Source organism: Calidris pugnax, unplaced genomic scaffold (assembly GCF_001431845.1).
Source record: "Calidris pugnax isolate Ruff unplaced genomic scaffold, ASM143184v1 scaffold103, whole genome shotgun sequence".
Lineage (NCBI taxonomy): Eukaryota > Metazoa > Chordata > Aves > Charadriiformes > Scolopacidae > Calidris > Calidris pugnax.
In genome coordinates, this window is record NW_015090990.1 from 11,376,274 (window position 1) to 11,389,484 (window position 13,211).

The 13,211-nt window shown below is 36.1% G+C and overlaps 1 protein-coding gene across 4 annotated transcripts in view; it reads right to left on the minus strand.

Moving 5' to 3' along the window:
* TTN (titin) overlaps positions 1-13,211 on the minus strand; it is a 247,953-nt gene that overhangs the window by 96,599 nt on the left and 138,143 nt on the right. For all 4 annotated transcript variants that reach the window (XM_014954164.1, XM_014954163.1, XM_014954162.1 and 1 more), the window contains 20 exons: positions 12,818-12,898; positions 11,552-11,656; positions 10,968-11,045; positions 10,527-10,580; positions 10,219-10,302; positions 6,203-6,253; positions 5,729-6,124; positions 5,245-5,520; positions 4,738-5,013; positions 4,446-4,585; positions 3,832-3,958; positions 3,482-3,745; positions 3,112-3,378; positions 2,715-2,978; positions 2,033-2,172; positions 1,780-1,906; positions 1,397-1,663; positions 1,031-1,297; positions 251-517; positions 17-156 (listed from right to left, as the gene is read on the minus strand). In XM_014954164.1, coding sequence (XP_014809650.1) covers positions 17-156; positions 251-517; positions 1,031-1,297; positions 1,397-1,663; positions 1,780-1,906; positions 2,033-2,172; positions 2,715-2,978; positions 3,112-3,378; positions 3,482-3,745; positions 3,832-3,958; positions 4,446-4,585; positions 4,738-5,013; positions 5,245-5,520; positions 5,729-6,124; positions 6,203-6,253; positions 10,219-10,302; positions 10,527-10,580; positions 10,968-11,045; positions 11,552-11,656; positions 12,818-12,898 — 3,671 coding nt within the window. The remainder of the gene's footprint in view (positions 1-16; positions 157-250; positions 518-1,030; positions 1,298-1,396; positions 1,664-1,779; positions 1,907-2,032; positions 2,173-2,714; positions 2,979-3,111; positions 3,379-3,481; positions 3,746-3,831; positions 3,959-4,445; positions 4,586-4,737; positions 5,014-5,244; positions 5,521-5,728; positions 6,125-6,202; positions 6,254-10,218; positions 10,303-10,526; positions 10,581-10,967; positions 11,046-11,551; positions 11,657-12,817; positions 12,899-13,211) is intronic.

A 13,211-nucleotide genomic window follows, 5' to 3' on the forward strand; every position in this document is an offset into this window, starting at 1 on the left:
TGAAATATTTGCTTACAGCTGATTCAGTCAGGGGTTCTCCTTTTAGCTTCCAATTGCCATGGACACCTTCCTCAGAGATTTCAATATCAAAACGGGCAGTCTCTGTCTCAATCACTTCCACACTGTATAGTGGACGTATAACCTCAATATCCCGATCTGCAGGATAAAGAAAAAAAGGGATTGATTCCCTCAAACTTGAACAGACCCCAAAAGATCTCTACTATAGAGCACCCCAGTAAAATAAGCATACCTTCAATATTGAGTTTAGCAGAGGTTTGATCAGTACCACAGTCACAAGTGTACTGTCCAATGTCTTTCTTCAAAGCTTTCTTGAGGATAAGGATTCTCTTTTTACCATCAGCCTTAATAACAACATTCTTTGATGGAGTAATTGGTTGGCCATCCTTCATCCATTTCACTGGGGCATCTGCTTTGCTGATTTCACACTGTAAGATTACTTCATCTTTCTCTACAGCAGTGTAATCCTGCAGCTTCCCAGTGAAGTAAGGGTCTCCCTCTACAGGCAAAAGTTAAAGACATGTTTCAGTCTGAAGTTTTAGTCTTTCAGAAAGAACAATTAGATCTTACCATAAAATACATTTCTTGTTTAAGCTCTGCAAGAAGCATTACATATAGTCCTATGAATATTACAAAGTTTTGTTGCAAAAAGAGAAAACAGCAAATATGTAATAAACAATTCAGCTTATTACTAATATTACTGATGACATTGTTTTGGTGCACTAGGAGTTTCAGAGCACCATTTAAGTATCTAACAGTTAATTTTGTAACAGTTGTGTGACATTTTAAAGTTATTTTAATTATTCCTTGTGAATGGGGAAATGTAGACCCAAAGAAGACAAACAAATTGTAAATTTGTCAAAAATTGCAATGTAAATTTAGGTCAAAACAAAACAAAAAAAACACCATGAAAGCAAACTCCAACCAACCCCAAGACTTTCTGTTCATCATTTTTCAGTAATAACCCTCTTCTGATAATATACATCATGTAAATCTTTCTGGGTATTCTTACCAAGAACAGTAAGTTTAGCTTCTGAGGATTTTCCCATAGCTTCCACTCTAATCTGAGAAGTATCATCAATAGTAAGATCTTTGATTCTGAGTGTATGGAATTTGCCATCATCTGTCATTGAAACCAGTTTGCTGGTATGTAATCGCTGGTCATTCTTGAACCAGATAACAGGGATATTTTCATGGGAGAGTTCCACAGTAAACACTGCAGTTTCTCGCTCCTTTTTTGTTACATCCTTGAGAGGAGTAATGAATTTCAGGCGGATACCTATAACAACATAACATTTAATTAATAAGAATCCTATCAATAAAAACTATTCAAGGACCACAGTGCAAATCTTTCCTAGAAAGACAAAGTCAGACAAACCTTCAATAATTAGCTTGGCACTTGTGGTCTTGTCCTCAGCTTCAAACATGTATTTAGCTTCATCCTCAAATGCAACAGATTTAATTATCAGAGCATGTTTTGTTCCATCTGAAATAATTTCAAATCTTTCATCAGGGGTAATCTCTTGTGTTCCTTTCAACCAGCGGAAAGTCTTGGGTTCTCTGGACACCTCACATTCAAACTTGGCTTCATCTTTCTCAAAGACTTTCACATCACTTAGTGGAGTGATAAAGATGAGAGGCAATTCTGAAATCAAAGAGCATTTCTAGTTCAGTGATAGGTTCATATAGACCTTTCTGCTGCTAGATTTGTTCTAATGCCCTGAGATACTCATGTAAATGTTGGCAAAGTGCAGACTGTACCTTTCACTTTCAGATTAGCAGCACTTTTAGCATTAGCAGCTTGGAAAGACACTTCGCCAGTCATATCAAGGTTGCAGTTATGAAGGACAAGAGTATGCTTCTTCCCATCTTGAATGATTTCACAGTCCTGGTGATAAAGAAACACAGCCCCACCCCACAAATATGAATATTCTAAGAACAACTCAGAAGACATTATTATTAATTTTTTTTTTCTAGTATAAGCTGTGGTCTAAAAGTAAAGATGAGGCCTTACAGGTGAAGGTGTTAGGGTTTCTCCCTTTAGCTTCCATATAGGATGGACATCAGGCTCAGAAATTTCAATTTCAAAACGTGCTGTTTCACCAACAAATACTTCTGCTCCATACAGTGGGCGCTCCACTTTAATTAAGCGAGCTAAAATAAAAAAAACCCAAAAGTTCACATCTGTTTATTCACTCATTCTATACCATAGAAATGTAGTCCTGGAAAGGACCTCAACTCTCCCCCTCTGCCTTCTTTAGGGCATTCAAATGCTATTACTGATAAATGTTCATCTAACATCTTTTTAAAAAGCTGCAATCTGGGCAGTCTACAACCCCCTTTTATAATATGTCTGAAAGTTTATTTTTAGCAAGTATATTTTTCTCATAATATACCCAGATATCTGTAATAGTGAATTAAACTAACTGCTTTTTTTCCTGACTGTAAATGGACATAAAGAATAATTGATCATCACTGTCTTTACAACAGCCATTTACATATCTTAGGATACCATTTACATATCTTAAGATATACTGTCTCTTGTGAATACTCTTAATAGTTGTAAATCTAGATATTCCAGCTATTAATCATAAAACCATGTTTTCTAAGAGTTTTGTACACTAAAGAGTATCTGTCTATCTTCAGATTTTACAAAGGTTTCAGTACTTTTCCTTAGCCAAGGCATGATAACTTACGCTCAACGCTGATATTAGCACTTGTCTTGTCGGTTCCGCAGTCACACTCATAAACACCCTTATCACTCTCTGCAGATTTCTTGATTTTCAGGATACGGCGCAAGCCATCCATTTTTATGGAAATTCTGTTGGAAGCTACTAGTTCTTCACCATCTTTGTACCATTTTACTGGCACATCTTTGCTAAGTTCACACTCCAGAGTAATATCATCTTTCTCCACAGCACTGTAGTCTTGTAATTTCACAGTGAAATATGGATCAGCCTCTACCAAAAACACAGTGAATACGAAATGGTAAATTAGTAATATAAATTTACTAAAACATCACTATTTTGTCACTTTATGCTTATAAAAATTGTTTATACATATTATGTAGCATGTTTTAAATTATGTAATTACCTAAGACTTTGAGGTTTGCTTGTGTGTTCAAGTCCTTAACTACGGCCTTTATTTCAGAGATATCATCAAGTGTTACTTCTCTCATTTCTAGTTTATGAACTTTGCCTTCTGAAGTCATAAAAACTGTTCTGCTTGTATGGAGTCTCTTGTCATTTTTGTACCATTTCACTGGCATGTCTTCATGAGAAAGCTCAAACTGAAAGTGAGCTGTTTCCCCTTCTTTCACCGTTTGATCCTGCAGAGGTGAGATGAACTTCAGCCTCACACCTGTAATGTAGACACATAAACACCATCAGTAAAAGGTTAATGTGGTTCTAAAAGATAAATTATTTATCCATTTTTAATGTTTTATTCATAGGAAGATACTTGCCTTCCACAAACAGTCTTGCTGTGCTCTTCTTGCCATCAACTTCAGCAGTGTATTCTCCCTCATCATCAAACTGAGAATCATTGATTACAAGAATATGCTTCTTTCCATCTGCAATGATGTCAAATTTTTCTCCAATCTTGAGTATATCAGTGCCCTTAGACCATATAACATTGGCTTCTCTTGTAAGGACACATTCAAACCTTGCTTGGCGCTTCTCAGGGACAGTAACATCTTTTAGGGGCACAGCAAAGTCCAGTTCAATTTCTGCAAACAAAGCAGAACACATCATTTGTAATGTGCTCCATGAGAACTCTGTTTAAGTTGACACCATACTCCATGATGCATCATACCTTTCACTGTCAGGATAGCTGTAGTAACTGCATTAAGTGCCTGGTAAAGGACTTCACCAGCTTGGTCTAACTTGACTTTGTGTAAGGTTAGGAAGCGTTTTCCTCCTTCAGCTTTGATTTCACATGTCTGGAGAGATGACAGACTTTGGTAAATAAAATGCCAATGCCTTACCGCTAGCTATTTTTAACAAAGGGATTCTATCCACGTTTTATATACAGTAAAGAGACAGCTATAAAGATTTGAACTGCTTTTCAAGGAAAGTTAGCACTTTTACTCAACAATAAAACAATGAAGTACCTTTCTTCAGCATTCCACACTTATTTTAAATGTCAGCATCAATCCTGACAATGTATGTCAGATATTTTTATCATTGTCTGAATAAAGTGCTGTAATCCTCTGAGAAAATGAAGCCCTTCAGCATTTACCTTTCATAGTATATAATTCTTACTTAGAGAAGCAGTGTTTTTTTAATCACCATAATGCTTAGCCTTTCTACGTTCTGGACTGAGCAGCAATGACAGAACTGCAAATATATTACCATAAAGATTTAAGGGAACCTGTTTAAAGTGTTTAAATTTAAATAAATTTTGTTGTAAAATTCAAGGATGCTTACAGGTGAGGGTCTCAGGACTTCTCCTTTCAGCTTCCATTCACCAGGAATATCATCCTCGGATATTTCTGTATCAAAGTTTGCTGTTTCTTTCTCGTAAACCGTAACGTCCTCTAATGGCTTCAGAAGTTCAACTTCACGTTCTAGAATGCACAAATGAATACATATATAATTAGGTCAAGTTTTGATAGAGCTTTATAATATTTCAGGTTGCATTTTTTGTTTGTTTGTTTAGAGGTTTTTGAATATTGGCCTATGGGCTGATTAAATATAATACAAATAAAAGCTTTCTTACCACCAAGGGTCAGTTTAGCTGGGTATCTGCGACCTTCAACTTCCACTGAATATTCCCCAATATCAGCAGGGCCAGCATTCTTAATTTTCAGGAAAATTTTATTTCCTTCTTTCAAGATTTCTGTCTTGTCAGTTGGTTCAGCAGGGATTTCCTCATCTCCTTTAAACCATTTAATGTTTGGTGTATCCTTGACAATGTCACAGGTGAAAGTAGCTGTCCCTTTTGGTTTCACATGCTGGTCTCTTATGGGTTTTACTAACCAGTCTCTTATCACTTCTGCATAACAAAAAGTTACATAAAAATGTAGCTTAGCAGGCTCTTACTACAAAGAGATGAGTCATAAATAGAAGAAATAAAACTAACAGATTTTAAACTACTACAAGTTTTAATAGCTGTACAAATCTTATCTGTCCACACAGATAAGATTAACAGATAAGACACAGATAAGATAAGACAAACACCTCAAATATCCTACAGAGAAAGGAGAACATGGTTTTGTTCACTTACCTACTACCTTAACACAAGACGAGCATGATAGCTCAGAGTCTTCCACAGTAACAGTGTAAGTGCCAGCATCAGCATCATCTGAATCCGTGATTGTGAGGGAATGTGACAAACCAATAATGCCCAGAGCAAATTTCCCAGGCTTGTCTTTGATGATCTTCCCATCCTTCCTCCAGACCACATTTCTTTCTTTGTTAAGCTCACAGGTCAAGTACAGTGGCTGGCCTTTAATCACAGTGACTTCTTCGTCAAGAGTTTTCACAAACTTCACTGGGAGTTCTGTGGAAAACATGAAATTTTTATTTGTCTCATTTATATACAGAAGGTGTGATACAGAAATGCCTTACATATTAAAGCAATATGTGTAGTGGTTGATGGAAACCAAAGGCTGCATCTACCAACCACTGTAAATTCACAAAGTACTAGGACTTCTAGCTTGAGGAGTAGCTAGCCTTTAAATTTTTGATAAACATGAAACAGGGAATACCTTCAACAATGAGTTTGGCTGTAGAGGTCTTCTCTTTGTTCCCCAGTCGTAATACACAAGTATATTCACCGGCATCTGACAGCTGGACATCAATAATATGTAGCTTCCTATCTTTGCCATCAGCAATAAACTTGTGTTTTGGGCTCTCTCGGATGTTACTTCCGTCTTTCATCCAGCTGGTAATTGCAGTGGATGGTGAAATAAGGACTTCAAAGATTGCAGAAGACCCAACAGATTCAGCTTCTGTTAGCACTATATCTTTCATCTCCTTCACAAACTTCAGTGGTACAGCCTTGAGTTGGTAAGTGAATGGAGGCTCTTCAGGAGGTTTTTCACCACCACTGCCTGGCCTGAGTTTCCTTCTTTCTGCATCTGCTGGTGAAGGTGTCTTCTTGGCTGTAATTCAGATTGAAATGAATAAACTAATCCTTATTTGTTGCTTTCGCTTGTAGGTATTGACTTGTTGTATCCTACCTTTGACTGGACTGATACCCTTCGGAGTTTCTTCTTTTGGCGTCTTGGCCTCTGAAGTAGAACAGCAATATTATTAGGAATGTAGTTAAATAAACATACATACTAAAATTTAGGCAAACATTTATTTTACAAATCAGATTTTCTCTTCCTTTAGCTATACATACACACAAGAGGAGGAAGTCATAAATGTGTGTATACATGTATACAACTTATACTGTCTATATCTCAATGATAAGTTCAATATCTCGAAGCATGGGAAAAACAGATAGTCAGTAGTGTGGACTCAAAGGCAGCTTAGGAGCTCCTTTATTGTCCTGCCCGTTATTCTGTAAAATTCTGCCATTCCCTGACACTTAACTCATATTAGGCCCTTGATCAATACCCTATCAACCAAACCAGCTTATCAACTATGAACTATCAATGAAAATATCTTAAGTACCTGTTACAAATGGGTTTTTCTTGGGAAAAAACACACATTTTTACTAATGAAGACAACAAAACTATAAGTTGTATAAATTAAATACATATTTCAGGGCAATGTGATAGCTCTTACAAGCAAGGGATGTTCTGTTAGTTGCCCAACTTGTGATGAATCATCTCAGACTTTTGAAAATATTTCCCATGCTACGCTGCTTCTCATCATCATTTTGTGAAAGGAAATATGAAAGATATTTTTAAGGGGAGAATGAAATGAATGGAATGTAGGACAAATTTTAGAGCAGTGGATGGAAAAATGAATACTAGAAAAATGTGTGAGTTTTTCTGGAAAGATAATGATACACAACATGATTTATCCAGTCTTATAAAAGTGCAAGACTAAGACAACGAACATTGATCACACAGATGTATGTACAGACAGGTAAGACAAACATGTCAAGAGTCGCTGAATGCCAGTACAGCCAGCTGACAGACCAGATGGAAGTGTGAACCAGGTTAAAGAATGAAAAAAAACATTGCAATGGCAAATTGTGTTCTCCTGAAGCAAATAATACAAGCACTTCGTAGAAGAAATTGGTAGTGGTCTTCCTCACCTCGTTTTGCATGAGATTTTGCAGGAACATCCAGAACTTCACGTGAATCTCCAGGTGCATCCAAATTCCTGTTATCACTCAAAAGTCTGCTGGCCTGCTCAATCATGTGAGCAGGTTCTGATTTCCGATATTCTTTCTCTCCTTCTGCTTTCTTGGGACTTATTATCTTACCTATGCTTGAGGAGTAAGTCACTTCTCCATTTGCAGGGATTCCTTTGCTTGATGGTATTTTGTCTGAAAGCTTTCCCTTCTCTTTTTTCATGAAAACAGATGTGCTTTTTCCAATGCCATGTTTAGCTGATTGTTTTTCATCTGATGTACCTTCTGTCACTGGAAGTTCCTTTCCCAAAGGCTTCACTTCTTCCACAGTCAAAGAAGATTTCTTTTCTTCACTTTTATCTTTGCTGCTTTTGAGACCAGGAGTTTCTTTATGTTTGTCCTGAATGGTATGAACTTGAAATTGTTTTTCATCTTGAAATGCTGGTGGCTGAACAGCAACTTCCTTTACTGACTCAGTTCTGTCAGCTTTTTCATCTTGGACTTCCTTTTCATGTTCTACTACAGATGCTTCACCTTCCATTCCTTCTCCTGTAATCACTGTATCAAATTCTTCTTTTTCCACAGGCAGCTTTTCAAGGGCATTTGAATGCCTGTTTTTGTCTTTTTTTAAGTGGGTGCTGAAGGTACTTTTCTCATCCTTCTCTGGTATAATCTTTTTGCCTGTTTTTTTATCACTTAGGAGTGCTTTCTCAGCCAACAATTGTCCTGAACCCTCCTCATAAAGAACTTCTTCTTCCTCTGCAGAATATTTTTCTCTTTCTTTCCTTTCCACTGCTTCTGGCTTAAAAGCAGATGGTTTAAAGGTTATGTAAGCTTTTCCTGTGGGAACCTTGTCTTCAGTGGGGTGTTCTAGGACAACATCTTTTCTCAATGTTGGTTCAGTCTCCTCAGACAGGTCTAAGGAATGGAGTTCTGCTGATGTAAAGTCCAGATTCTCATCTCTCTCATCACCTTCAATAATTTCCAGTTTCTTTTCTTCTTTACTAAGAATCTTATCCATAGGAATTTCAGCTACTGTAGTACCAGATTTCTTCATCCATTCTGTTTTATTTCGTATGTCATGATCCTTCATGGATTCTCCACGAGGAATTTCAGATTTCTCTAGAGTAAACCCTCCACTCTTTTCCGCACTCCTAAGCAGAGAAGTTTCAGCTGTTCCTGCCTCTGTGATATCCTTTACAAATGAAGTTGCATCCTTAATGGAAAATTCTTCAGGTTGCAAACTGATTTTTGATTTTGTCTCTTTTCCTAGAAGTCTTTTCTGGTCTCTGGGCTTATATGGCTCTCTGGGTATATGTTTAGGTACATAAGCCGGCTCAATTTCCCCTTCTTTTTCATGCACAGGAATCTTTCCTTCATCAAGAACACTAAGCTTGTCAGAGACTTTCTCTACAGCACCTTCCCTATGAACAACTGATTTAATTTCATGCCCCTTTTCATCTCCAGAATCTCCTTCCACATGTTCAGATGATATAGAAACCAATTTCAATTCCTCATCAGATAGCTGTGGTTCATCCTTTGCATAAGTAACGTGATCTATTGTAACTTCTCTCTTCTCCCCTGTAAAGGTAGTCTTTCTTGAAACTATAGGTGTCATTTCTGGCTCCTCTTCTTCAGGAGTGAAGATAAAATATTTAAGAGCTACTTTCTCCTGCTCATCTCCCTCTGGCCTCAGTATTCCATCAGCTGTTTCCAGTGAGATTTTAAACTCAAGTGGCTCTACTGTCTGAATGTCCAGAACTGTCTGCTTAGGACTTACTTTCTCTTTTACAGGTAAGAGTTTCTCAACTGAAATCTTCTTTAACACAACTGACTCAGGCTTTTCTTCTTCCATTGGGGGCATTTTATCTCTACGCTTTAGTACAGATGGCGCATCAGGCTTTTCTGCAGCTACAAAGGTTTCACAGGTAATTTAGAGAGTTAAAATCCATGAGAATAACCATCAGGAACAATATAGTTTAAGACAAAATTTCCAGCTATACCTGAAATAAAATGAACTTAGGACACCTCTTCTCCACACAACAGAAAACATACAACACAATCACAAAACAAAAGAAAGATAAGAATGGCACACACAAACTGTACAGAACACCTACGTCAATCACTGTAATGGTACAGAGCATTATCCCACTAGTTTGCCAATTTAAATCCAATCCAGGTTAAAAGTAGCAGAATATGACAGCTTTCTGAGGCCAATCTGGCCACCTATATAAAATGGGTTAGTTACATTACTGGAGGCTTCACTACATCACCAAATCAATGGCCGAGACACTAATGATTAAATTTCCCAAGTGCCCAAGATCTGAGCTCTACTGTAACGTGAGACCCTTTGAACAATGGGCGAGCAGCATGTACGTTCGCTCTACCAATGGACCTCAGGCTCAGAGTGCTTCAGAGGAACTGGATTCTTCACAGTTCTTTTTTCACAGCAGGGTATGATCCAGGGTCCTAAGCATGTCAAATGAAAGTAGCAATGCTCTAGTTCTCCAACACCACTGACACTTTTCCTCAGGACTTCAATAACAAATAAAAAGCAGAAAACTAAACACCAGAAGAATTATTTAGAAACGTGTAACCTTTCTTTTGCTATACTGAAAATACAAGAAGCAGTTCACAAGACATACATCAGGACATAACCAACACCAAGGAAACAACAGAATACACAAATTTCATAGCAGGACAACAAATAAAGATGCACATATCACCATCCAGAAACAAGAACACAGACTCAACTCAATGGTATATCAGAGACACTTGTCTTTTAGGTGATAGTACCTACAATAACAAGATCCTTGAATAGGACCTCAAATCTTCCTCTAATTAATGAGTTATATGATTGTTCAGCTCTTCATTCTCTTTATTCTGAAGGTATTTAGGTACCTCAGAGAGAAAAAACCCTAACAAGCAGTGAATAAACATAAATACCTGCTTTCTTTCCAACCACTGGGACTGTCACTGGAGTAGTAACAGCTGTTGCTGGTTCTGCTGCTGGTTTTGGAGATTTTAGAGCTGTAAAAAAAAATAAAATAGAGTTCCCATATATTTGTTTTAATAGATAATTTTATTTTAAGTTTGATGTTCTTTAAAATGTTCTGTAGATTGTATGACAATTCCAGTCTTAGTAATACTAAAGCCATTTGTTTAATGTCCTGTAGCCAGAAATCTCTGAATGGAAAATACTATACGCACAAGAAAGGCTCCACACCAGTATTCATCTACTAAAGAATTCTTACCCACTGCAGGTTTAGGTTCAGGCCCAGGAACTGGGATGGCTGCTTGCTTAGGTTCTGGCATTTCAAACACAACAATTACAAATAGGTTAATTTACATGTTTTGTAATCCCACTGAACATTAAAGTTAGAAGCAGTAATACAGAGACAGTTAATCAAAGACAGAATTTATTTTTTTGCATTTTATTCAGCCAGAAAGCAAGAAATTAACTTGAGATGAACTCTTGTAAAGCAAGATACAATGAAAAAAAAAGGATGAAATTTTCAAGCATTGAAGAATTAAAGATGACAAGAAGTCCAGAAGAATGCAAAGTGGTTAATCATGACACAACAGGCATGGACAGACTGGATGATAGTAATGCTTCAGGTTAATATAGCACAATATTCAGCAATGAATATAATTTAGATGCTGCAGTAAGGAAAAAGAACACCACATGCCTATACCTTTTGGCGGTTCAGGCACATGTTTCTCCTCTTTTTTTATGACAGGTATCTCAGTTTTCTTCTTAGGAACTTCTGGGACTTTAAAACATTATTTTTATTTTGTAAGATATATTGAAACACCTTGAGTCCTCAAATACAATTATATCAAATAAATTTAAAAATTTTAATTCTTTTTAGTCATAAACAGTTCAGATGTTCATAAGGTTTAGGAATAAATTAGAAACACTAAATGGACAAAAGGACAAATATTTGCAAAACGGTAGGTAAAAGAATGCTTGGATTAACTGTTTCAATGTAGGTATATTTTTATCAGTATCTATAGAAATTCTCTATAGAAGTTCTTTTCTATACATAGTGAAGATTGAGAAACAATTCCAAAATGCAAAATTAAGACCCAAATGTGAATGTCAAATTTAATTGTGATTTGAGCAAAGCTTTAACTTGCACAATTAGGTTAATGCAAATCATCTTTTGAATCTCACTATTGTTCCTGAATTTTCAGAGAGTAGTACTTAAAAGTGGGATTATCATTATTTTTTTTTTTACTTATATTTTAGCAGATAGATTTGAATGCAATCCAGTACCTTCAGGTTTCTTAATTTTTTCTACTGGTGTAGGTACCGGTTTAACTTCTGGTTTAGGTTCTTTTTCTGGTTTAGGTTCTTCCTCTTCTGATTTCTTTTTAAGAACTTTAAAAGAAAAGAATTTCATTTTTTAAAAACATGGGTAAGCAAAAGAATAATAAGACACCAAACAAGATAAAAGATTGAAAATATATCAACAGTCCTGAAGAAACAGGAATGTAAAGTATATAGTTAAATATAAATGGAAGATTTGGTGTAACTATTCAAGATACTATTCTGAAAGTCTTTTAAAATTCAAAGGCATCTAGAGAAAAAAAATGCTTTTATTAAGAGCAGTGCATCTGAGAGGAAAGATGTCAATGTTAACTGTTTATGATAGAATAAAATATATTATAATATAATAAATTTCTTATATCTAAAAGATGACTTACTTTACATAACTATGCATTAATAACTGCAGTTACTGATGATTTTCAGGGCAAAAAATGCAGGATTAAACTCCCATTGACTGTAGTGAGAGAACAAGACTGAATCTTCTAGTGTTATATTTGGAGAGCTTAAATTTATATAGTCTGTTTTTCATTTTAGTTATTTCCCTTATTTTTGTCTGATCAGATATTAGTCTTTGATATTTAATGAAGTTGTCATCTGAAAAACTCAGTATCTATATTTTATTAAGTTTGAAATTTGAAGGTTGGCTGCAAGGTACATGGGCATGAATCATCCCTCTATGGCATTTCAAAGAGAATTGAAATTAGTGGTACCATTTTCTAATCAATAATTGAGCATGAATTGATTCAGAAGGGTACAGACTGGAAACTGATGTCCAATAGTACCACCGGGTACCACATCTGTGCAGTACTTCTGAGTAAACCATAGAAGAGAATACAGATGCTACACATGTGACTTTAATAGCATTTATACTGTCACTGGAAAATATTTAGGGGTCCAGAAGCTGAAGGCAGTGGAAAACTGTCAACTTTAGTATAGGCTTTGCAGAGATTAAGAAAACAGAAGAGAGGTATAGGGAACCAGACTTTCAGTGTTCTGCTCTGTTTTCATCACAGATCCTTTGGATGGATTTTCAGGATATCTCCACTTCATTCCTGCAACTATAAAGCCTTTCCCCAAGAAACAGACATTGGGTAGTACTTTGTTCATATAATTTTTCATACCACACACATAAAACAATGTTACTTAGGGGAATATACTGAACAATGTTGATATGTTGTTTTTTTTTTTTAAAACGGAGCCAAGTTACTATACCTCTTTTTAGAACAACTTCTTCTTTCGGTGGAGGAGTAACTTCAGGAATTACTTTGCGAGGCTTCTTTACAAGTCCAGGCACTTAAAAGAATATTATTGCAGATTTTATTATGGGATCATAACAGAGCTAACCATCAACTAACCATTCCAAACACACAAATCAAATGCTGGTCCACTACTGAATATTAAAAGCAAAAGTAAAACTACTGGGATTGAAGGCATACAGTCTTCTTCTAGGCTTATGCATAAGAGGAAATTTTCATACAAATCAACAAAAGAGAAGTATGGATTGACAAAAATGCAAAGGTTGTATATTCAAAGAGAGTTATCATAGTAACATTTTATCTCCTTTTACTCCTTCATTACAGGCTTCTATTACATATCTATTTATCTG